General features: G+C 38.8%; 1 protein-coding gene across 1 annotated transcript; it reads left to right on the top strand.

The window, feature by feature from the left end:
* Positions 1–24,992: 24,992 nt before the first annotated feature.
* On the top strand, positions 24,993–26,193 carry ier3 (immediate early response 3). Its single transcript, XM_074670843.1, has one exon. The coding sequence runs from the start codon at positions 25,210–25,212 to the stop codon at positions 25,768–25,770; it is 561 nt and encodes a 186-aa protein (XP_074526944.1). The 5' UTR covers positions 24,993–25,209; the 3' UTR covers positions 25,771–26,193.
* Positions 26,194–26,670: the final 477 nt, after the last annotated feature.

Below are 26,670 nucleotides of genomic sequence, written 5' to 3' on the forward strand. Positions count from 1 at the left end.
GCCGTCCGCTGGCTGCTGCTCCTCTCTGCTGTGGTCCTCCTGCAGATCTACAGCGAGGAGGCCAACACCTGCACAGGTGGGTCTGCACTCAATGATGCATGAAGCAGAAACATGAAAAGACTCATTCTGGATGAATTTAGAGCAAATGCAAACTTTTTTTTCTTGCACAAAATCTGCAAAAAGGATTTAGGATTTAGGATTTAGGATTAAGGATTTAGGATTTAGGATTTGCATAAATGCATTTACCTCAGGAGGGTTGTGTCTTATCTGACCTCATAGACCAGGAAATAAAGTCTCTTTATTAACTCTGTTATAAAACTTATGCACAGGCAGAGATAACTGTGCTATATTTTGCTTTCCCAGAATGCAATGCTTCAAATATGGATGAATACTCCTGCAGAAATCTTGCATTTGTGCACATTTTCTCAGAGTCTTGTTCCCAGCAGTTTACTTTTTGTGTCGCTTTAAGAAACCTCCTTTAGTCCCCAAACTTTAACCTCTTTAACACTAAATTCAGACAAGGATTATTTTTCAAAATGGTGACCTAATTGTGTTTTTCTGTTATTTAAATAAAGTTTTAAGTTTGGTTTGTAACTCCTCTCTGTTGTGATCTTGCAGAGCTCCAGAGCCACAGCCCCGACCCATCAGCGTCTCTGCCCCAGGACAGTGAGGGGAGCCTGGGCACAGTGCAGGGCTGGACGGGGGAGGAGCCCTGGAGGGTGCACACAGTGGGCGGAGCCTCAGAAAGTCAGATGGAGTGTGTGGTGGCGTGACAGACACAGCGTTCAGGGTGGAGGAACTCAGATATAAGCTACTGTAAGACTTTTAACAGAGGAGTGACCTTTGACCTTTGACCTCTGTGCTGCTGGATCTGCTGGGTCTGAGGGGAGCAGAATCTGGAGCTCAGGATCAGACGATACGCTGACGATGGTGTGATCTCTGTGGAAACAAAACCTGAATTTATCAGAAACTGAGAACATTTAAAACAGCTGGACACGGACTCTTAAATAACTGTTTTATGTGTCTGATAAATAATGTATGAAGTGTGTTTATGTCTCTGTTTGTGCTGTATTTTAAATAAAGTTATAAAAATGCTTTAAACGGCATCGAGTTGTGTTTTTGTATGACTCCTGTTGGACTCATTTCTTCTGATTTGAGCGATTTCACTTCAGCCTGTAAAGTTTTTTATTGCTCTCTGTTTTGATTCATGTGAGAAAGTGAAACCTGTTCATCAGTGTGTGTGTGCAGTGTGTGTGCAGTCAGATCTCACACACTCAGACGTGCTGTAATCCCTCTCTGGTCCAACCTGCTCTGCGCTGAAACCCGACAGCGCCTCCTCCGTCATCCTCCAATAAAAAACGCTCTGATGTTTCCCGAGGCGGTCTGAGGAACCATATGAGGCCTCAGTTTGTGTGTGTGTAGGAGTGTATCAGTGTGTGTGGGTGTGTGTTTACTCCTTGCAGAGGGTCTCTGAGCTGAGGCAGTGACTCACAGAGCAGAGGTAGTCCCTGGGTCGGCCCACGCCGCAGAGAAAACAAACAGAGCGAGGTCTGAGAGGAAATGTGAGGCCGTCTGGTTTCAGGAGGAGAGAGTCAGCGTGTCTGAACATGTCCCAGTACACACGGGTTACACAGGTTACACACAGGTTACACACAGTAACACACAGGTTACACACAGTAACACACAGGTTACACACAGTAACACACAGGTAACACACACTAACACACAGTGACAGAGGTTATGGGGCGCTGATTGTGAAGTTTCACACACTATAAATAACATCATTTCTCTACCTTTAGCTCTAAAACATCACTTTTTCTGCAGATTTGGAGAAATATTTGAGAAATATATTTGTCAAATATTTTATTTAAAGTTTGAATGTTATTTATCAATGTTATAAATAAATGTCCTGATAATATATATTTAGCTATGTTTCTTAACATTTAGTTTCTTAATTCTAAATATTTAGCTCAGGCTAAATACTTATCAAAACTAAATAAAAAAATAGACAAATCTTTTGCAAAGGTTTCTAAATATTAAGTCAAGATTTCTAAATCTTGAGCAAAGATTTCAATTTTTTTATATTAAGTTTTCAAGATGCATGATAATGACAATGATTGATTTAGTAAATTTTCATATAGGAAACATGATATACGTTGAAAGAAAAAAGGGAAAGAAAAAACAAAATAGAGAAAAAAATACCCCCCCCCAAAAAAATAAATAAATAAATAAATAAATAAATAAATAAATGAAATAAAATTAAATTAAATTAAATTAAATAAAATAAAATTAAATTAAATTAAATCAAATAAAATTAAATAAATTAAATTAAATTAAAATTGATTAAATTTAAATTAAATTAAATTAAATTAAGTTAATTTAAAGATAACTTAATTTAAATTATAGATAACTAAATGACTGGGTAAATTTTACACACAACCAATAACAGGTCAACCAGATTCAGAACAAAAAGAATTAAAAAAATTGTGCAGCAGTCTATAGGATTTTAAAAGCCACATGTACAGCAAAGATTCATAAATCTTTTGCAAAGATTTCAAGTTATTTGCAAAGATTTTTGAATATTTAGCTCAGGCTTACTAGTTATCAATAATAATAATAATAATAATAATAATAATAATAATAATAATAATAATAATAATAATAATAGTAATAATAATAATAATAATACTGTTAAAAAATATCAGTCTTTTGCTAAGGTTTCTAAATATGTAGTCAAGATTTCTAAATCTTTAACAAACATTTTTCAATCTTGAGCAAAGATTTCTTTTTCTCGTTAATAAGTTTTTTAAGATGCCTTATAATAACAATAGTTGTACTTGTGAATTTTAGAATAGGAAACTTGATTTATGTTGATTTATGTTGAAAGGAAATAAGGAAAGAAAAACTAAAAGAAAAAAATGGAAAAAATTAAACAGTAAAATACAACAATAATAATAATAATATTAATAATAATAATAGCTATAAAAATAATAAAACTATAGATAACTAAATGACTGATTAAATTACACACACAACCAATAACAGGTCGATCTGACTCTAAATATTTCGCTAATAAGCAAATTTACTCTCCTGCCTGCTGGGTAGCACCAAAATAAAAGTTGGAGAAAGTGATTTTGAGAAAGTCAAGCTCTACTTCTTCAATGTCGGCCTCAGGATCTTCAACAGCTCCATCACAGCACTTGGTTCATTTATTTTCTAACGTTCTCAAAATCCGCTTGGCTGGATCGCTTCCTCCAACTTTTATTTTGGTACTTCCTGTGGACGGGAGTGTGAATTTGCATGTTGGCTAAATATTTAGAAACCTTGACTAGATATTTAGAAACATAGCTAAATATTTAGAATCAGGTCAGTCATTTATAACATTTATAAATAACATTCAATATTTATAATGTTTGACAAATATATTTCACAAATTTTTCTCTAAATCTGCAGAAAAAGTGATGTTTTGGAGCTAAATGTGGAGAAATGTTGTTATTTGTAGTAGGTGTAACTTTACAATCAGTGCACCATAGCAGGTCACACACAGGCTCCATACCAGGCTGAGTTATGTAACACTCCCTCCTCAGCCTGGATTAAAGTGTGTGTTAACCTGGAGCTTTAATGTTAAAGAGAAAGATGAGACGTTATCAGTTTGTCTGATTTACTGGAGCATAAAACAGGACAGAGTGAAGCTGAAGACCTGATTTATTAATATCATGACTCTGACGTGCGTCGCTGTGAGTGTTTCTGGACGAGCAGACAGACAGAGATGCAGCACGCCGTCTGCCTGCAGCTGATCTGAGGTCACTGTTTGTAATAATTCTGCTCAGACGTATGAAATATTGTTTGTGCTCTCGGTCTGTGTCTGTGTGTTGAACACAAACATCACGTCACTGCAGAAAGAGAGACGGCGATGACAGATTTAAAGTTTACTGCTGCTGTCAGCAGCGTTCTGCATACATGTCCCAGCATGCACTGCCAGCTTTATTTTCAGAGCATGAAAAACAAAAGTGAACTCAGAGAGGAAACGCCTTCAGAAGAAGAGTAAAGCTTTAAAATAGAATAGAATAGAATAGAAAATACTTTGTTTATTTACTTTTAGATGCTGACAGCTTGTCCATCATTGTCCAGTCAGCCAGCCTCCACCTCCACAGGGTCCAGGACTGAGCTTCTTCAGCAGTCTGTTCAGTCTCTGTCTCCTGGATCCTGTCTGCTCACAGCAGGTGAAGCTCTTCACATGTGGCGTTGGTGTCTGGTGTTAGCTCTGTTAGCCATGTCTGTGAATAGCATGATGCTACTCTGCCTTCTGGTATTCCCTCTGTTGCTGGGTTAGCATGGCTAGCTCGTCCATCTTATTGGAGATAGATCTTATGTTCCCAATAACGATGGATGGAAGGACAGGTCCATGTCGTCTCTTCTTAGCTCACACCTGAGAACCAGCACGTCGTCCTCACCTCCTTCTCCTCACCTTGTGGGAAACATCCGGCCTAGCACCAGTTAGCATTGACATGCTACAGGCTGCTAACAGCTGATTTCACATGTAAACAATGCAGCTATGGTTACATGTAGGATCTCCAGACAAACACAGGAGAAAAAATAGTAAAAATATCACTGAAGACAAAACTGGTCAGAGAAACTCACACTGCGTCCCAAAACGTGAACTTAAGTCAAAGGGTGAAAATAAGCAGCATGAGGTCAGGACCTGACTAAACAGAGCCATATACAGACACACACACTCACACACACTCACTCACACTCACACACACTCATGGTGAGGAGCTGAGGTGTTGTGTTTGATTCTGTCACCGTGTCAGAATGAATCCTGAGGTGATTAAAGTCCAAACTATTTCAAGAAGAAGAAGAAGAAGAGACGTCACGTCATCGCTGCAGGATGACAGTTTGATGAGAGCAGTGGTGAGTTCCTCATGTGTGTGTGTGTGTTTCTACATATTTTAAAGGAGTAAAGTGATTCACAGCTGACAACCAGCACACACTCACAGCAGGTGTGTACAGGTGTGTGTTCACGTGACTGTTTGTGTGCGTTTGGTTCCCACGGTTCACACACACTCGTGGAGGAGCTCAGCTGATGCACCTGACATCCTTCATATTTCCTCTCTGTGATGATGTGATGGTGTAATTTCTCTTTAACGAGCAGGTTTGATCCTTTGTCCTCGTTCCCAGGAAGAGCTCTGAGGGCGTTTGTCTTAGTTGTGCAGGAATGTGAGCAGGTGTGTTCGTCTGCAGACTTAATATAAACTGATGGAAACTCTGCTTCATGTTGGAGCGGCTGCTGTGTATCTAAAGGTCAAAGGTCAAAAGGTTTTAATCTTAATGTGTCTTAATCCTCCTCTTCTTCCTCCATACAGAAAAATCAACCTGTGGTTCAGATTTTCTTTGGTTTATTCAAACTTTGTCTCAATTATTTGTTGTTGTTCTGTTACATCTTCCTTATGTTGTGTGTGTCTGGTTTAGCTTTGCTCTTTGTGTGTGTGTGTGTGTGTTTCCCTCTTGTTGATTAGTCTCACCTGTGTTTGTTTACCCTGCGTGCATCATTTCTCTGATTCCTCCACTCTTCGTTGGTCCGTTACGTCTTTCCCTGCGTACTTTCCTTCGTCTTGTTTCCACTCTTCCTCCTGGATCTTCTTCTGGGATTTCTTTATCGAACGACATCATGGTTCACGTTGAACCTCAAAACACCCCATACATCTGTGCCGTACTGAGTACACAGCAAAAAACTGAAACCCTATCAAGTGTTTTTGTCTTATTTTAGGTAGAAAATGTCTTTCCAGACTACATATGAGCCACTTTCACCTAATCAGTCCAGAAAAATGTCTTATATCAAGTTTTTTAAAGACAAAAGAAGGTCTGAACTGCTCATAACAATTATATTAATCTGCCACTGGAACAAGAAAAATTAGCTTGAAACTACAATTTTGTTTCTTTTCTCTTGTTCCAATTTTTTTTTAACTTGTTACAGCAATTCAGACCTCATTTTTTCTTTAAACAACCTGAAACAAGATGTTTTTCTGGACTGCTCAGGTGAAAGTGGCTCATAATAAGCCGAAAAAGACATTTTCTACAGAAAATAAAACAAAATCACTTGATAAGATTTCAGTTTTTGCAGTGTTCACTCACTCAGTTGATATCAAGCTTTGTAATAGAGGCATCCAGGTCTACCCTCCTTCTGGTCCTCTACTAACCTGACACACCAGACGAACAGTTTCATATATCCGCCACGGAAATATTTCACTAGTCCATCTGAGTAGCAGCTCTTCAGATTTGTTTTCAGAGGCGGGACTTAAAAAAAAATCCACAGCTGGTGATTGGACGACCGTTCTGAGTGACACACTCACCACGGACCAATCCACTTCAAGCCACGGTATGACGTAGCTTATGTGAGCCGATGCTTCTAAGAAACAATAGATGAACAACTACTGAATCATGAGAAACAGCTGTGAAAAAGACGTTAGACGACAGCTTCCGTTTTTATAAATTTAACTTAAGAATCAAAGAAACGCTGAGAAGTACGAAAGTCTGCTGACGTCACGTCTGCTCCCACAGCTCCCGCCTCTCTTCCCTGATTGGGCCGGTCAGAATTTAGCCGAGTGAAATCGTTGGTCAATGGAGCCTGGCAAGATGGACCTGCAGGAGTTCAGAAACTGAATCAGGCAGGTCCGTCTGCTCTGCAAGGTCAGTCCTCTACCCTCTGCTTGTGAAAGACGCCTGGTGCTCCCAGCCTAGCGTGGCTCCAAATCTCTAGCCAGACTCTTCTCCTCTGTTGTTCCCAAATGGGGAATGAATTACCTAACTCTATACGATCCACAGAGTCCCTTACTACTTTAAGAGATGTCTGAAGACTCATCTGTTCAGGGAACACTTAGACCCTTGATTTGAGCCTTCTCCTCTTTGTCCTCAGGGGGAGAATGAGTCAGAAGGTCTCAGACCCAGCTCTTAGTGAATTTTCAGCTCTAATTACTGAATGTTGTTGTATTATGTTGCAGCAATTAATTGTGGTTAGTTGGAAAGGGTTAAAAACACACCCTGACACCCAGCCTCTCAGGAAACCTTGTGTCAGAGCTGCATGAACGCCATTTGACCATTGTTCAACTTAAAACCTCAGAAAAACCTCATATAACCAAATAAAAACTGACTCTCTGCAATGATTTCAATGGACGTACTATATCCACTGTGATTGGCTCATTGGGTTTGAGGGCGGGACTTAGCAATAAGTCAACTAAGACTAAGAAAACCTGAAAAAAATTTTTATTCTTTTTTATGTCTTTTTTTTGTCCCTTGTATCAAACTTAAATCATCAGTTCATTTGTCTTTGCACAGTTTTTATCTGCATATTTTAGGCGTAAAGTCATCTCCAAACTGTCAAACTGAGTCTTCATCAGCGTTTCACTCGGCTGCTGCACATATCGTACAAAAAGAAAGGCAGCAGGTGGAGAATAAAAGGTCCGCCTGGAGGCAGAAACACAGAGAGAGAAATGTTAGATCAGGGTGAAAATATTTGTGTGACACCTGAGTGAAAACATGAGGCACAGCGATGATTTAACAGCCGACCTGGAAGCTCGTCTCCTCCTCCTCCTCCTCCTCCTTCATACAGAGACACAGTCATGAAGTGAACCTTTTATGGAAACATCACCACACAGAGAGTCCACTCCTGAGCTCTGAAAACCAAACACAGAGAAACACAAACGTCTGATCGTTCAACAATAAGAGGAAACTAAAGATGAGGGAGCTCAGTTTGTTTAAAGCGGCTGTGACTGTTTATGAAGTGAATGATTTAACCACAAACAATCTGTTTATGTCACCTCTCCTGCCTCACTCATTCACGTGGGTTGTTCTTTGAGCTGTGAATAAACAGTAAGAGCTGAAAGACTCTGAAAGAAACAAACATGATCTCTCTGAACCACGAGTTCAGCCTCTCAAACTTCACTTGCTTTTTGATGTAAAAAGGGAAGAAACCAAGGCTGGACCTGGTGAACATATTCACTGGTGTTTATCACAAAAAGAAGATCTCTGTCATTGAAATCCACAACTTTGACCTGTGGATGTGATGAAGGTGGTAGAAAGTCCTGGTCCTTGCTTACGTCCCCGCTCCAGCAGGTCAGAGCCCTCTGGATCAGATACACAAGCCTCCTACTTTTGCAGGAAGTTGTGCACAGAAACCACATAAAAACAGCTGGTGACTTTCAAAATAAAACAAAGTTTGTCCAAACCAGATGGTGTTTATCTTAACTACAACATAAGCAAGGTTTCACCTTCTGACTCATTCTCCCCCTGAGATTAGGCTCAGATTAAGGTCTAAGTGTTCCCTGAACAGATGAGTCTTCAGACGTCTCTTAAAGTAGACAGGGACTCTGTGGATTGTACAGAGTTAGGGAATATATTCCACCGTTTGGGAACAACAGAGGAGAAGAGTCTGGCTAGTGATTTGGAGCCGCGCTGGGCTGAGGGCACCAGGCGTCTTTCACAAGCAGAAGAGCTTTGAGTTTTATTGGAGCTGCTGCTGGAAGCCTGTGAAGCGAGACTAAGGCCCCGTTTACATGACGCCGAAAACGGTCGATTCCGCAAACATTTCGTTGCGTTTTGGCCTTCCGTTTAGACGAGACCACGTTGCGTTTTCAGTGAAAACGCAAACTTTTGAAAACGCTCCCCAGAGTGGAAAGATCTGAATCCGCTCCTCCATCCAGCTCCGTGTAAACACAGAGCGGAGCGTCTCAGGGTGAAACGCTGACGTCACCGCATGCGCACTCGCAGTTTCAGGTGAAGGCTCCGCGCTCAGCCACATTTCCAGTTGAGCCAGTAGGTGGCGGTACTGCGCGTTATGGTTGGATTGCCGACAGTCTCACACAACAAAACGGCAGAAAAAGAAAGAACAGAAGAAGTGACTTGTCCTCCTGGAGTCGTATGAACGCGGATCGTTTTCACGCCGTCCTCATGTAAACGCGGGTGGCTTTTGAAAACGCAAAGGAAGAATCGTTGCGGGAGTCTCCGTGTAAACGGGGCCTAAAAACGGGGTGACGTGCTGTTTTGGGCTGGTTAAAGACCAGATGTGCTGCTGCATTCTGGGTAATCTGCAGAGGTTTAAATGTACAAGCAAGAAGGCCTGCTAGGAGGGAGTTGCAGTAGTCGCTAAAAGCAATATTTTCTGAAAACTCCGGCCAAACTGATGATTTTAGAAAACTCTGGCTTCATAGTTTTGTGTAGACACTGGGAAACAAAGTTTTTTTTTTTTTTGCCCGCTGCGTGTGGGAGAAAGTATTTTAAAAAACGAACAATCGGGGGATATTTGTAGATTTGTTTTTGCTAGAAGTATTGTCTGCTTGTCTTTCAAAGTGCAAGTGTTGTTGAATTTTTTCGAAGACGGGGAAGTTCAGGTGCAGTCCTGCGTCACTCCTCTTTTCAGAGCACAGGAACTGGATCTCAGCAGGTAATCCCTGACCTGAATGCAGCTAGTCCAGAAACCTAATCTGCGCCTCCTGGAAACTCCTCCACAGAGCGCTAAGCCACAGCTCGCTGACGCTGTCAGAAACAAAGGACATTGTTCTTTAAATGTCGAACGTAAAGACGAGGCCTGAGGCTGGGAAACATTCCTGAGCTGCCGTTCAGGTTCATTACAGAGCAGACGACAACAAAGAGGAAACACCTGAGCTAAAAACAGACACAGGTGAGTCCTCTGAGGGTCAGAGTTAAAATCTGTCTATTTTTAGCTCAGGGACAAATTTAGCTCAGGTTAAGGAAGTTTTCCTGGAGGTGTAAAGTTCAGGATGTTCAGACTTACTCTCTGAGAGTCTGTGAGGAGGAAAGAGGAAGAAAAATAAACTTTTCAGTTAAGTCGGATATTTTTAACTCTGATTTTTCAGAAACAGATAAACATCTTTGTTGAAACTATTGAGTAATACTGAGTGTTTATTTCTATTCACCTCTGTGTGTGATGATACAAAGCAGCCAGAATTGTAAAGCTAGCAGTGCTGAGCAGAGATAAACAACGAGGTAACCTTCACAGCTTTACCCCAAACTTTTTTTCTGTCTACACAAAACAACAAAACAATGTTTACAATAGTATTTGCTTTGGATGTTGTTGTAAAAACGGAGGCGGAGCTATAGATGATGATTTTTATTTTTTTTTGACATTTGAGTTATTTTGTTAATCATACCACATCAGAAACATCATATTTGATTTTTAATCTTACACCAAGAGTTATATTGTTTATCTAAAAAAAATGGAAGGTATTGACTTTTTATTTTTACAGCTGATGGAAATAACACTTCTATACAATCCACGTATGGTTTAAAAAGTGAATTAGGGGTATATATGGGCTTTAATGAATTGGTAGAAGTAAAGACCTCTTTTATAACCAGAAGTAACAGGATTTACCGATGTTTCTTTTTCATCATTTCACTTCTATCTCACAGACTGTCTAACGTTAGTGTTGTTGTATTGTAGTTGTAATGCTGACTCATTTCAGTAGATGGCGGTAATTCACCAAAACCTGCCTCCTGCATAGACAAACTGTGTTAGCACGGTGCATTGTGGGAAACACTATGCCAGGTAGACCGGTACGTTGCATACTGAGAAATTTTTGGCATACTGCAGATTTTGCAAATTTTTGCATACTGACTACTACAGACTGAATTTCAGCCAAAATAGTCTGCAGGAAAACAGCTTATGTGTCCATGTTGCTCTGCAGTACCCCTCCAAAACTCATGAGGGCAGCATGTCTGTTTGATCGTCAGATTGCTTCTTTCCTTTGCTGCCACATTTTCTGCCTTTTCTATATTTATGTCATATTGAAGTTGATTTATATTCATGTTTATAATTTTGTATTTATAGAAATAAAAATAAAAGAGAGGAAACAAAGAGGAGATTCAATTTGCAGCTGATGAGCTGCAAATCTGAAAAATGTCGTAAATACAGGAAACAAGATCCCGCCCAGTGGACCAATCGAAGAGCTCATGGCCTTTCTTTTTTCCCAACTTGAGGTTATTTTTCAGAGGATGTGTAGCTCAGGATCCTTTCCTTTAAGGTATTAAAAAAAATTTCACTCAGCGCCCCCTACAGGCTGGGAGGACTTCCACTGTTTGGTTTGTGTTGGTAAGATTTTTCCTTTTTTTCTGCATTGGAGTGGGACACTTTAAAGCTTTTTATAGCCTGAAATGTAACAATGACTCAAAATATACTCTAGGAAAATGTGAAAAAACTTTTTACCCAAAGCGCAGGAACTTGTTTAATTTTCGCACAGTTATTATATTTCAAGTTTTATTACAATTTTTAATAAAATTTTGGGTCGTTGTTACATTTCAGGCTCCAACAAGGCTTTTTCTCTCTCCTGGGGATTTCTTTTTCTCAAATTCAGCGTCTGGTGTTTTTGTCTGAAGGTCAGAGGTCAAAGTTTTAAAAGTGCAAGTCATCCTTGGTTGTGAATCCTCTTTGTTTAACTCGTCTGTTTCTTCTTGCATCATTCAGAGATTGTAGGAATATTTCTGTCAGAGCCGCTGACCCCTCAGACTTCCTCAGACCCAGAGGCCTCTGGGATTTTCCTGCTCGCTCACAGGAAGGGAGAAAAACAAACAGGTGACACAGCAGCATGACTTACAGCCCCCGCCGTGTGTTTGAGGGTCCAGACCTCAGAGCCGCTGACGTCCGGCTGCATCAGCACTTACTCAGAGCCATGAGGAGGTTCAGTGTTTAGTGAGCTGGGTTTAGGACAGGGGGCACGTCGCTGGAAGCTCCAGCAGCTCTCTGTGGTCCCCTTCAGCTCAGATACAGCTGGGATTGGTCAGGGAGCCGTCCGCCCCCTGGACCGGCTCGTCCAATCAGATCCAGGCTCAAAATGACGACAGAGCAGGGAAACGTTCTGCTCTGAAAAACCAAAAAAGTCTCTGCTGAGTTTAACTCTTCACAGGACGGACGGACAGAGAGCTTTAAGAGCTGCAGATGCACTGAACACAGGGAGGGGTTCACTGAGTCTGCACTGACTTCTACCAGAGACCGAGAACTTTTAGAGGAACTATTTTAGTTTCCACTGCAGGAAGCAGGGTCCAAACAAAGTCCCTGAGAACTTCTCAGACTGTTACTCTGTAAGATCTTTGTCTTTAAGTTTGAACTCTTCTGAAAAACGGAGTGCTCACAGCCTTCAGAAAACTCTTTCTAAGTGGTTCCATCAACCTCATCATTGCTTTTCATTGTCAAAAACTGATCATAACACATATCTTGCTCCTATGAAAATGAGTAAATCTTAATACATTTACTTTAACATTTTTCTATTTTTCTACTTTTTATATTTCTTGAAATTTCTACCTTTATATTTTCAATGATCATTTTCTGGTTTTATTGTTATTGCATTATTGCACTTTTTTGTGATCTGCTGTGACAAAAAAAAATCCCCCAAGAGGACCGCTAAAGAATATTAAATTAAATTAAATTTATTTGATTTGATTTAATTTAATTTAATTTAATTTAATTTAATTTAATTTAATTTAATTTAATTTAATTTAATACAATTAATTCAATTTAATACAATTCAATTTAATTCAATTTAATTTAATTCAATTTAATTTAATACAATTCAGTTCAGTTCAGTTCAATTCAATTCAACTCAATACAATTCAATTCGAACAAGAGACAGAAGAAGACTGGAAAACTTGAGCAGCTGATGTGGGAAAGAGAAGTCCAATCAGAAAAGTTCCTTCATTAAAGTTCCTGAACTTTTAGAAAGTTCCTGTTAATTGGGATATAGAATAAAGTCCCGGAAACTTTTTTTGGAGCTTCTCCCACAAACATTTAGGATCCTGTGTGTTTTACATTTCCAATCACAATTATATAAAGCTGGAAGTGGCACCCAAAACTCCCTGACCTGGCCAACTTTTGTGGTCACCCCCCGGTGGACACTGAAGGAACTGCAGTGTTAGCATTCCTGTAACAGTGATGGTTGCCTCCTGGTAGAATTTTTTTTTTTTTTTTTTATTAATCTAACTTTTTATAATCTTTAAAAACAACTTAAAGTCACTTAATCTTAATAGTTTCTCTTTTTATGAATTAATTGTTGATAAAAGTTCTCCAAAGCGTTCACACATGCTCCGTACAGGCCCCTCTTTAGCGTGTGTTCCTAATTTTCTCACACTGCCCTGTTTAGACTGATTTAGAGCTTTTTACCTGCTGGTTTTTGACCCAGTTTGAAGGTCCCCTCCTAAGTTTGGAAAAAACCATCTCATCACGTGGTCGTCACTGTCTGACCCACCTGGCTTCAAATCACAGATTAATCTGCTGATCGAGGCGGATTAACGCCTCAGAAAAAGACTGGAGATGGGATCTTTTGTCAGATTTAGGATCTTGTTTCCAAAGAAGACAGGTTGTGGGTGTGTTATGAAAGTTTTTTGTTTAAAGGTTTTCGACTTTCTGCTGAATTTTATGAAATGAATAAAAACGGAGACAGATTTTCAGCTGAGGAGAAAGCTCTGATTGTTTGACGCTGCTCTGCTCAGAGAGATGAATAAAAATATCAGCGCAGGTTAAACCGAGCATGAACATGTGACCTGTTTGTGGGCGGAGCCTGTGTGTTCCCATGTGGAGGTGTTTCCCCCTCTTCGCCCTGCAGCCTCTGCTTGGTTCTGCACGTAGGCCCCGACTCATGGCGCCCATCCAGGGCCGAGCCGGCACAGCCAATCAGAGGCCGCTTTGATCAGAATTACCGCACAATGCTGACCCACATCACATGGACGCCATAACGACCTGACGGTGTGTGAAAGTGTGTGAAAGTGTGTGAAAGTGTGTGTGCTGACTGAGCCCCGGTGGGATCAGGAGAAGCTGGAGCAGAAAGAAAAACAGAAAAACAGCGAGCAGAGAGGAATGTGGCCAAACGTGACTCAGCCTCAGCATCACGCTGACTCTTCTTCTTCACGTCCTTTGGTCAGTTACAGTAAGGCTGGAAAAACATCAGAGCGTGAGCAGCGTGGAAGGTTTGAGCGAGGTGTGAGGCTCGCCCCCCGTCTCTGAGGGAAAGAAACGACGGGTTAGAGTCATTAAAATAACGTGGAGCAGCTTTTCCAGACACAAAGCTGATCTGTGAGAGTCAGCGTTTACCTCATTTACTGTAAGGAGGGAAAAACTGACCCCATCCAACGAGCCGAGACGTTTCTCCTTTAAGAGGAACCTCTCATTAAAACATGGGCTGCAGTTTTAAAGATGTCTGAACTTTTTTCCTTAATTCATCTAAAAGTTTTGTCATGCTCCTTTAGCTTGTTCAGATTGTGAAGTCTGCAGCAGAAATATCGTTCAACAAGAGGCTGGAAAATCCACCAGGCTTTTTTGCACAAAGATTCACTTATTTTAGGGTCTAAATGTGGAATGATGCCAACATTAAACAAGGATGGATCACTTCATCCTGCAGCTGAGATAAAGCTGCTGTAAATGCAAAGAAGGGATAAAGAAATAAAAGATGGTTTTATTCACTTTTTTAAGCCGACGTTCTTTGACAGAGTGCATGCAATCAGTGGATGTTTCCATTGTTTCAGATAGGAACAGGTGACTGCAAAGTGCAGAAGATGCTGGAAATATTAAGAGAGGAGGAAAAAGTCTTCAAGTTCTCCACCAGGAAGTTTTAAAGGCTGTTTGACGACAACAGTTTTAGGATGAAAAGCAAATGTTTTGTTGCATTTAAGCCTCTTGTGGAAGTGGAATTTATCTGAACCACTGCCAACACCGTTGCCGTGTAAACAGTAAGCCGGCGTTTTCATTGGAAACACTGACGTCACACTCCGCTTTACGCTAGCACATCCAACAGTCCCGTTGTTGATGATCGTGGTGAACTACCGTGTTGTGCTTGTGCTGCTCAATCTGCTCAATCTGTGACTGTCTTTAACAAAATGAGCATCTGTTGCTCCACTTCTGCTCTTAGCATTCACCAACACACCAGATGATCAGCCCAACTCTACTTCAGTGGAGATCTACCAAAAGTGGCTTCTGGACAAGACAGTTATAGCGCCACCTACAGGCCTGGCATGCTTACTACAGCGCGGGGACAAAGAGTCGCCTGGAAATCTGTCACCACAGTGATTAGCATTAGCATCCATAAAACGACAGAGCTAGAATCCAGAGTCCACTCTACAGCAGGGGTGGCATTATGGGTGGGCCCAAGAGGCCCAGGCCCAACTTACTTTTTCACTTTTTATTTTTATTTTCATTTTTCAAAGGAACTTGGTCCAATTTTTTCACCTAACCTTTGTTTTGTTATTGTTACATGCTTTGTCTGTGTAAAATGAGCTGATCTGACAGTGTTTTAGCTTGTTAGATAAAAAAAATAAACAGAGTTATGAAACATTCAGGGCTGCACAGTGGCGCCATGATTAGTCACTGCAGCTGCACTGACTTCTACCAAAGACTGAGAACTATTTTAGTTTCCACTGTAGGGAGAAAAAGTCCCTGAGAACTTCTTAGAGGAGCTACTTTTTCTGTAAGATCTTTGACTTTCAGTTTGAACTCTTAGGAAAGACAGAGTACTCACATCCTTCAAAAAACTCTTTCTAAGTGGTTCCACCATAAGTACCAAGAACTATTAGAGTCAGGAGATACTTTTGCTTTTCATGATTGAGAATCCATCTTGTACATATCTTGCTTCTATGTAAATATGTAAATAGAAATATCTTAATTTTCACATTTTTCTATTTTTCTACTTTTCTTTATTTCTTTAAATTTCTAATTTCGTATTTTTAATTATCATTTTTCTATTTTTATTTTTATTGCATTAATGCACTTTTTGTGAGCTGCTTTGACAAAAAAAATCCCCCAAGGGGAATCAATAAAATTTAAAGCTGTAAGCAGCGTTGAACGGGCCCTCGCAGTGAAATGTGGCTGTTAAAAGCCATGGGTGTAGGCATGAGGGTTAAGGCCAAAACATTTCATGCCCGTAGCTCACAGTAGCTGGAAGGGCTGCAGTTTTGAGCCCCTGGGTGGCGCTATAGAGCATCAATGTTAATGCAACCAGTGATAGAAATGCACCTAAGCTGTGACACTGAACCTCTGTGTTCATTTTGGCCCTGATCCAACAAAGTACAAGACAGCTATTAAGGTTTTCATGAAGCAGCCAAAATGGTTAACTTTGGTGGTCTTTTGTGGGCCACACCCATTGAGGTACCAAAAATCGGTTTGTAACTTTTCATTTTCTTTTTGTGTAGTATCAACGTGACAAGTCTGAAGTTGTGCAGACGAAAAACTTAGAAACTGTTTCATGTAATACATAGGCTAAAAATCGTCAAAATCCAATGAAATAATCATGATAATCCTAAGGATTCAAATAGGGCTCTCGTCCCAACCTGCGGTAGGCGGACTCGGGCCTAAATATTCTATTCTATTCTATTCTATTCTATTCTAGTCTATTCTATTCTATTCTATACTATCCCCAACAAGAGTTTAAGACATAGAAAGACTGGGAAACTTGAGCAGCTGCTGTGGGAAAGAGAAGTCTAATCAGAAAAGTTTAGCGCCTTAAGTTCCTCTGCTTAAGTTCCTGAACTTTCAAAAAGTTCCTGATATTTGGGATATAGATTAAAGCCCAGGAACTTTTTGGGAGCTTATTCCACAACCTCTCATAATGAGTTATACACGGTGGCGTCATGGTTAGCGCCACTGTGCAGCCCTGAATGTTTACAACTGTTTTTTTTTTTTTTTATCTAAGCTTGGCCGGTGGGGCCTGATTTCAAGTTATTTAAATACAAACTAAAGTATGAATCATTGTAGACAGACTTTCAGACCGGCTCTGAGAGAATAAATCTGTGTGGTTACTGAAGCTCAGGTGTGAAACTAACTTTTTAATAACTCAGAGAGTTTGTTTTTATTCTTTGGTTTCAGCAGAATGTGGAGAATGTGGGTCAGAGAGCCGGACCTCTGAAAATCACATCGTAAACGTCTCATCACATATTTCACCTGGTTAAACTGACGATGCCTCTGCCTGCCTTATATGGACACACACATACACTACACTGTGTGTGAGTGTGTGAGTGTGGGTGAGTGTGTGAAAGCTTGTGTGAGTGTGTGTGTACAGTCTTCAGGAATCTCTCACCGTGCTAAGAAAAGTGTGACAGTGACACTTTTCCATCCATTAATCGTTAACACACTCAGTCCAGCAGGGTGTGTGTGTGTGTGTGTGTGTGTGTGTGTGTGTGTGTGTGTGTCCTCGTTCCTCACATGCCTCTGATTCTTTCTGCTGCAGCTCACGGTGAAACAAAAGAAGCAGCAGTAAGCTCCAGGTATGTCAAACACGCAGGATGTGAACTCGTTAAGTTTCACTTCAGGGCTCCGAGGACGTCGACCAATCAGAGCGCACCGCTCCCTGGCCTCCAGCCTTCAGGCCTCCAGCGTTCAGGGCTGCAGCACAAAGACAGAAATCTGCACCTTAATCCACTCAATGAGCCGTTTGAAGAGTTCACACATGACTCACGGCTCTGCTTGGAGATGAAACCTCCACACGCTGCAGATCTGAAATATTCTCCTTAAGTTTTCTTCAAACATCAAAAAGAAACAGAAACAAACTTAAACAACTGCAGGTCACCTGGAAAGTTGTGTACAGGTAATTTAAAACTGCTCCAGAAGGTGAAGGACGCCAAAACTGAAACATCTGTAAAAGCTTCCTTTAAACGTACTTAAAGGAGCAGTCCGTAGAAGTTTGCATCATTTGGCAAAACAATCAAGGGTGGAAATGAGATAAACATTTCTTATCTGTTTTTGAAGTATCTTTACATAAGTGAATAATTATCCCTATAAAACTTTGCTTTTCTTTTAATTTAGTTAACAAAAAAAGATTTTTATATTGATGTTACTGCGGGCCCTCTTTATAGAGGCAGACAAAACAAACAGCCATGTTTGTTTACGGCAGGTTTTAAGGGACAGAAAGGGCAAAACATGTTTTTTAATACGAGCCTGGCTACAGGTCCTAAAAGTTACCTGGAAGTAAGAAGGAGAAAAAAACAGGAAGACACTTTATTTTTTTAAATAATTTTATTTATAGTTTTTTTTGTTTAACAATACAAGAAAAACAAGAGGCAGAAAAAAAGAGAAACCAACAACAAAAAAACAGACAAACAAAACAATCAAACAAAAAGGAACAAACAAGTATGCACACTACCATTAACAGTACAACAATAATAGAAAGGTCAAAATCCATGCCAGTCCATAACTGGTAACATCACTTATACACATTATCAAAGCCTCACAGTACAACAAACAAACAAACAAAAAAAATATACATACATAGTTAACAGACTGTTCTTTCCCCTTTTTTATATATTCAATCAAGGGCCCCCAGATTTTTAGGAACTTTGGGTGTGAATTGGACAGAGTGTAACGAATCTCTTCCAAGTATGTGCAAGAAACCATATCATTCAGCCTGGCTTTAAAAGAGGGAGGGGTGGACTTTCATTCTTTCAGAATTGTCCTTTTTGCTATAACCAGGCCAAATTTTAAGGCTTTTTGCAGGGCAGAAGGAAGGGTTAAAAAATTATCAGAATATCCCAAAATAACAAGGAGACAGTTGGTAGATAAAGGTTTTTTATATATGATTCTGTAAAGATGAAAAATGTCGGACATGACATCAGTTGATGAGCTAATGTCCCAGACAGACACTTTATAATAAATACACACTATTAAGCATAAGTAAAGCATGAATAAATATGGAATTAATAATTTTTAAAACTTTTGTCTGACATAAAAAAAATAATTAATATTTTATAAATATTACTAAATAAAAATATATAAATAAATAAATATTAATGTTTTACTCTTCAAGAAAAATATTAGTAAAAGATTTTTAATTCCTGAATTTGTCATTTACAAAGCATTTTTTTTTTACATTATTACTTATTGGTATCAAGTTTATAAACATGGCGATACGTGTTACACCCTACATTAAAGACCTCATCTATAACTTGTGTAATGTTTGTATTTTCATACTTTATAAATGATAAAAACAGCAGTTTTTGATAAATTATCACTTCATTTACAAAACAGTTATTAAGTATTGGGTATACAGGAATGGTTAGGAAAATGTTTTAACTGCTTTTTTGTTACTGCTACTCCCTCAAAAAGTTAAAGATAGAAAGTTCAAAATAAGAAATTATAAGATTTGAGAAATTACAAAATATACAAATATGAGAGATTATGAAATTAGAGACATAAGAAATTACAAGTATAAGAAAGTGGAAAAAAATGGAAGTGTAAGAGCACATGAAATTGAATATCACTATAAAATATGAGAATGAAATGAGAGAGGGGGAGGTTGTTGATTTTACAGTAGAAGAAGAAGACATAGGTTGTTGTAGAAGAAGAAGCAGAAGAAGAAGTATTGTGAGTATTTTTCTGTTGTTCTGCAGGATTGAATCGGTATGGGAGTATTTTCTGATGGAGAATCCCGAACATGCGTCACATGAGTGTAACCATCAGATTTTGGTTCAAAAAGATCAGGAAGAAAAGAAGAGCACCCACATGAATTTCTCTGGATCTGTGGAGGGATTTTCCCCAGAGATCCGTTTACGACACAAAGGCCAAAAGGAATGAATCAAACAAAAGAAGCTGAGGAAGGTGTCAGCGATTCAGAGCTAGCGCTGATGAAACTTTCTGAAGAGTTCCTGAAAGAAGAAACGAAGCTTATGATTCATTTCATTCAGAGTTTTCCTCTTCTGAGGAAAGACTCAGCCTGAAGAGCCGGGTCACGTAGCAGCTCTGAGTCTAAACCGCCATCCTGAGATGGACCAACCAAAGAGAGGCCGGTCTGTGACGCAGCAGCTGGTCCTTCTGCAGAAAACACCGTCCGGCTTTCTGGGCTCAGATCAGGAAAAACTGTTAAATACTCAGAGTCTCAGAGTTCCTGTTTCTGTCTTTAAAGCTGCTGAAATAACAGGTTTAGTCATTTTCACTCTGTGTTGCCTCAGATTTCTAACTGTAAAACCACAGAGGATCAGGTTTTGACCCCTTGTTGGCCTCAGAAAGGCCAGAATCAGACCTGAGATTGTATCTTCGTTAAACTCTCGCTGGTGTTGCCTCACGTTCAGCAGCTGTTCTGAATTTCACTGGAATCTTCTACTTTCTCCATCGGGACACGGATGACCGAGAAAATGCAGATGATCCTCCAGAGACTTGAGTCTGGATTCATGTCGTAACATGTTTTGGCTCAAAGTGTGAGGACGTTTAACCAACAGGAAGTGGCAGAAGCTGCAGAGCTTCCAGCGAACTTTCGAAATAGTAATTATTGAAGTAAATGAGTCCTCTAACAGCTGTTCAACAGAATCCAGATTTCACATCGTTTCCGTCTCTGAATCTAAAGCTGAGTGGTTTTACAGTGAAGGTGGAACAAACAGTGTGCACGTGTCTCGTTTACAGGCGTCCTGACTCAACAAACTGACGCTTTTACAAACAGCTGCAGCGAACTTCAGGGTTACATGGAGAAAAAACACAAGTTAGGTTCCTTTAATGACATTACTCTGAAAAAAAACCTGTGTTTTAAAAGTGTTTGTATCATATTTCAAGTCATTATTGTCTTTTTAGACTCAATATGAGCCACATTTGTCTGACAAGACCAGGAAAATGTACGGCTGAGATTTGTGCCTGAAGAAACTGAATCTAAATTATTCTGTTGGATTTAAAGAGGATGATGTGAAACTGAATGTATTCACTTTGAAACTGTTTTAATCCACCTCAAAAATTCAAATCTCTACAATCTTCACATTAAACAGAAAAACAAAATTAAGTTTCAGTTAAACAATCCACTTCTGTGAGTATGGAGGGCCAAAACTGCCAAATTTTAAAACAAATAAAAGTAACAATAAAAATAAATAAAAGTAACAATAAAAAGATAAATAAATAGATATTATATTATATTATATTCATATTTATCTAAAAATAAATAAACAAAAGTAACAATAAAAAAGAAATAAATGTAGCAGTACATAAATAAATACTCATAAATATTTATATTTATCCAAAAAATAAATAAATAAATAAAAGTAACAAAATATAAATATTTATATTGATCTAAAACAATTAAATAAATAAAGGTAACAATAAAAGTTAAAATAAGTACAAACATAAATGTGGAAAAGGAGTTAAATATAAAAAAAAGGGAAATAAAATCACTCTGCTCTCATATTTATTTTTAATGTGGGTATATAAGATAAGAGCACTTTTGTTTACTCATTTATTGATATTAAATTCAATATCAACATTTATTTTTGTACTTATTTTAACTTTTTTTTTTACTTTGGTTTATTTATTCATTTATTTATTCTTCATTTATTTTTTTTCTCTACTGTTTATTTATTAATTTACCCATTAATAAACCATTTACCATTTTTTATTTTCTTTTTTACATTTTCCTTTTATTCATTTTTAATTTTGTCAGATTGGTCCTCCATATGTGAAAACTGAAGTTTCAAGCAAACCTGATCATTTCGGAAAATTAAGTTTTCAAATTAAGATATAAAAAAAAAACAAAGATGAAGCATAAATTGTTTATACGATTACAAAAACAAAAACAAAAAACTGCCAATGGAGTAAGAAAAAACTGTTTGTTGAGTTTCCTGAAATAAGAATTTTATTTTATTTTTTTTCAACTCTACACTGGAAGATTTATCTTCCTCTTTTAAAAACAACTCAGGTTCATTTTTGTTTTTTAATATCTTGTATAAGTCACTTTTTCTGGACTTCAGCTGAATTCGGCTCAGATAAAACCTGATTAGACATTTTTAACAAAAATAAGACAAACACTTGGTAAAATTATAGTTTTTCTCAGAGTCATGTTTTGCTCTCCTGGTTCATCTTTTCATTCATGAACTTTGACCTCTTTGACTCTGAATTCCTGCAAACTGTGTGGAAACCTTGTGGCGTTTGTTGCAGCATTTTAACCCATCACCAGTCAAATTAGCATCGCCGTGTCTCCATCCACGTGTTTCCTCCAGTCAGAGCTTCACTTTAAAAACACATTTAGAAACACGGGTTACACCTTAGCATCTATAAAAAGCTGCACGGTCACATGTTGGAGCCATCACATCCTTTGATGGTCACTGAGCTCAGGGTGACAAAACCACTGAACTCCAGGTTAATGCAAGCAGAGCTATTCTTAGACCAGCTGTTTACAGTAATCATGGAGTTAATACAGATGTTTTCAGCTCAGAGGCTCCAGGTTTCACCAAAAACTCAAATCCACCAAAGCTTTTCTCCAATTACTGATCAACAAATCCACTTCATATGAGCCTGGCGAGGACTGTGATACAAGGCAGCCAAATGATATCTTCAAATCACCACAACAGGATATGAGAAACATTTCTACCAGGTGTATTAATTTTTCAAAGTTTGACCACAGCTCATCTGGAATGACTGGGGAGCTGGATTTTTTGACCTATACTGCAGCCAGCCACCAGGGGGAGCAGTTTTTGTGGTGACCTCACTTCAAGTCTAGCAAGACGACGTCTGTGTTTTTTACAGTCTATGGATGTATCAGAAGACGCTTCTGGACAAGACAGTTATAGCGACACCTACAGGCCTGGCATGCTTACTACAGTGTTTCTGTGCAAATGCTGATTTTTTTTTCTCCGCATTTTTGTGTTTTGTAAAGAGGCCCAAAACTGCCAGAATTAAAAATAAATAGAAAGAGAATAGAAAATCGAAAATTAAAAATAAACATGAGTAAATAAATAAACAAATAACAATGAAAATAAAAACAAACAAAAATAATATACATAAGTAAATAAAATACAAATAAATTAATAACTAAATCAATCCATCAAAGTAAAAAATGAAAGTTAAAATTTATACAAAAATAGATTTGGAAATAGAATTATATATCAATAAAGAAGTAAAGAAAAGCACTCAGCTATTATATAGCCACATAAAAAAAAATATTAGAGCAGAGCACTTTTATTTACTTTTATTTTTTATATTTAATTCTATTTCCACATATATTTTTGTATTTGTTTTAACTTTTATTTTTATGTAGATTTTTATATATATAAATTTATTTATTTTATTTTATTTTTTTATTTATTTATTTATTTATTTATTTATTTATTTATTTATTTATTTATTTAATTATTTATTTATATTTTTTTATTTTTACTTTTATTCATTTTTAATTTTGGCAGTTTTGGTCCTCCATAGTTTTGTGGTGAAACCAAGACTATCATGGCTCAGACAGTCAAAGGCTTCAGCCCCCTGGTGGAGAACAGAGGAACAGAGCACAGCACAAGATGACTAAAGGATGGATTATAGAGTTTTATTTGCTTAACAAGAGATGTTTCACTATAGATGATCCATTTACATTTCTTTTCAGTGAAAATACAGTTTTTAACCCAAAGAGCTTCACTGTAGTGTTTTCTTTTCATGTGTGTGTGTGTGAGTGTGTGTGTGTGACACACTGTAGGAAGTAAATTTCCACATGAAAAACCCACATTGCGCTCTTCCTGATTTAGTTTGAATTCACAGATTTTACATCATCTTTCCACCACAAACACCGGAGAAGTTCACCCTCGTGTTCAGACCAGGTCCACGTTGGAGTTTGGTCTCTGTGTGGACTGATCCGTACTTTTATCCTGCAGCTCCCGTCTAAATAAACTCAGATATAATCACAGTCTGCTGTCTGACTGCTGCAGAGGTTTAATGACAGGAGTTAAATCTGAATGAGCTCAAATTAACGCTGTGGAAGATTTAAGGGAAGTTTCCAGAAGGAACCATGTGACCACGCTGAGGTCTGCGTGGTGTTTACAGTCAACTGAAACCTTTAGCTCCTCTGCTGGACTTTTACACAGCGTGTGGACATCATGTGAAGGTGAAGTTATGACAAATGTTACAGAAAAACAAAACTTAAAGATCAGGAAACACAGACGGAAAAATACTCAGGAGTTCAAAACTTTTCTTTCCTGTTTTCACTCTGGAAAAACTAAAAAATAAGAAAATTAATCAGAAAATAAAATGATCTTATTAAGCTTGAAATGACCCAATTTCACCTGAATAACCCAGATTTAATATATTATTAAAGATATTATCAGCCAACAATTATGGAAGACCAAAACTGCCAAAATTCAAAATAAATAAAAGTGAAAATAAAAAAACAAAAATCAAAAATATACATGAGTCAATAAATAAATAAATAAAAATGAAAAGAAAAACAAAAAATTAAAAAATATATACATAAGTAAAAACAAATAAATAAAGAAATCAAAGTAAAAAATAATAGTTAAAATAAATAGAAAAATAAATATGGAAATGAAATTTAATATCAATAAATGAGTTTAAGCGCTCTTCTCTTATATACCCACAATAAATAAATAAATATGAGAGCAGAGCGCTTTTATTTACTTATTAGTTGATATTCAATTCTATTTCCACATTTATTTTTTATTTATTTTAACTTTAATTGTTACTTTTATTTATCTATATTTAGATAAATATAAATATTTACATTTTGTTACTTTTACATATTTATTTTTAGATTAATATAAATATTTTAAAATTATTTTTTTAATTTATGTATTTAGTTATATTTTTTATTTATTTTTAAATTTGGCAGTTTTGATCCTCCATAAACAATAAGATCAGAGCTGCATCTTTAGGGTTTAATGTGATGAGAAAAATGTACCTGATCAATTTTTAAGGGGAGAAAAAAAGTTTTACTTCAGGAAATTTAATAAGCATTTTTTTCCTAAACCCAAAAGCATTATTTCCCACATTTTCCATGAACTTAAACTCCTCTTTTCTGGAAATTAAACCCACTTTCTTCTCTTTGGCCTCATTGACTTTCTCCTGATTCTCACCAACTTCACTTCATGTGTCAAACTTTTCATAACACCTATAATTATCATTCATGTAATATCAGATTTAGTTATTTCACAGCTCGGCTCTGCCTCCACATATTTGAGGCTAATTACTTCACCGAGCCCGGCTGATGACTCAGCTCACCGCAGACCGGATTCCTCCAGCTCCCGTTCCGCGGGACTCGACCGGAGAAATATGCAAATTTCTCGGTTTTTCCCACTTGAGCAACAAGGTGCGTTGGCTCAGCTTCAGGGAGTGGCCTGCGGTGCCTGGGCGTTACTCAAAGACACAACCTAAGCAGGAAGGTATAAAAAGTCAGCCCTGCGCCGTGTCAGGCATATCTGACTTTCTGACAGAGACCGAGAAAGAGACTCAGGAGAAAACAGACACTACACCTCAAAAAGAAAATGTACTCACGGACCAACAGTGTGACCATGACGTTAAAGAGGGAGAGCTTCGCCCTCTCCAGGACGGCGACCCGGAGCACGGAGCCGGAGGTCTTCACCTTCGAGCGGATCACTCCTCAGGCCACCGCCGTGCGCTCCTACGTGCCCATCCGGCCCAAGAAGCGCTGCACCCGGGTGATGTACCCAGCGAAAGTCCGCATGCACCTCCCACCCCCGGAGAAGAACCAGGCCAAGCGCTGGCTCATCATCCTGTGCCTGGTGGTGCTGTGGCAGATCTACACCGAGGAGCCCTGCGCCGACGTGCCGCTGAGCAGCGCAGACAGCTCCGTCAGCGTCTACCACAGCTTCCCCTTCCAGTGCGCGGAGGAGCAGAGGCGGATCCCAGACCTCAGCGAGGGCTCCCAGCTCCTGTCAGACTCACAGACCGGCTGCCAGGACGAGTCCATCACCTGCCCCAAGCCCGCGGAGGAGACCGAGAGCGGCCTGTCGTACGAGCAGAGCGCCGGGAAGAGCTACATGGTGGCCCTGCTGGTCTACCACAGGCTGGGCGGCGACAACTGAGCGGACTGCTTGGACTCTAACCCGCCCGAGTCTGGGCGTCCTAAAGCGAACCAGCAGGAGCTGGACCGGAGCAGCTGCTGGAGAACAGCGGTGTGACCGGGCAGGGAGCTCCATGCGCCGGCTCCTCTCCACCAGCGGTCCTCCCTGAGCGCGGAGGACGCGTGGAGTGGAGGAGACACGAGAGACAGAGAGAAACTGTGAACTTTACAAAAACTGAAACTTGAACTCTGAAAACTTGAACTAATCTGTGCTGACAGACTCAAAGTGCACTAAGAGGTCTGCAGATCCTGGAGGATCCACATGAAACCTGCAGACCGACCAGCTCAAACTGACACTGTCTGACCTTTAAATGTCTTATTTAGTTATTTATTCTTATTTGCTATTTATTGATTAATAATTTTAATAAAAAAATGTTGAAATGAACTTCCTGTTTCCTGACTTTTACTGATGGTTTTAAGTGTTTTTACATCAGGACTCATGCACCACATACATGCATCAAGAATTAAATCAAACAGACTCTTATTTTGAAAAACTCTGCAACACATGTGACCTAATTTAAAATCTTGAAGGTGTTTTTAGCTGCTTTGATGTTAAACTCTGCAAAAACAAAGAAAGCATCTCAAGCTCAACGGTGCTGCAGAAAATCTTTCCCCTGCACACCTGAAACTTTCAGTAACATGAAAACAAAGTTTTTTCAGACAAAGCCTGCGTCGGTGTAAACTCAGACTCTTACATAACAGAGCAGAAACATTTTCCCTCTTTGGTTTGGGAGAAGCTGAGCTCACAGCTCTGACCTCAGACTAAACCAGGATCTTCAAAGAGTCCGACTCAGTCCAGAGGGATTTCAGCAAAACTTTCCTGGTCAGACTCACTTTCATTCCATCACTTTTCATTTTTAAT

This window comes from Halichoeres trimaculatus, unplaced genomic scaffold (genome assembly GCF_033239565.1).
Source record: "Halichoeres trimaculatus isolate MK-OKI-2021-1 unplaced genomic scaffold, fHalTri1.1 fHalTri1_scaffold_5, whole genome shotgun sequence".
NCBI classification, from domain to species: Eukaryota; Metazoa; Chordata; class Actinopteri; order Labriformes; family Labridae; genus Halichoeres; species Halichoeres trimaculatus.

Excerpts from the sequence above, each read along its gene's own strand:
- ier3 (XM_074670843.1), top strand. The coding sequence starts at position 25,210 with ATGTACTCACGGACCAACAGTGTGACCATGACGTTAAAGAGGGAGAGC.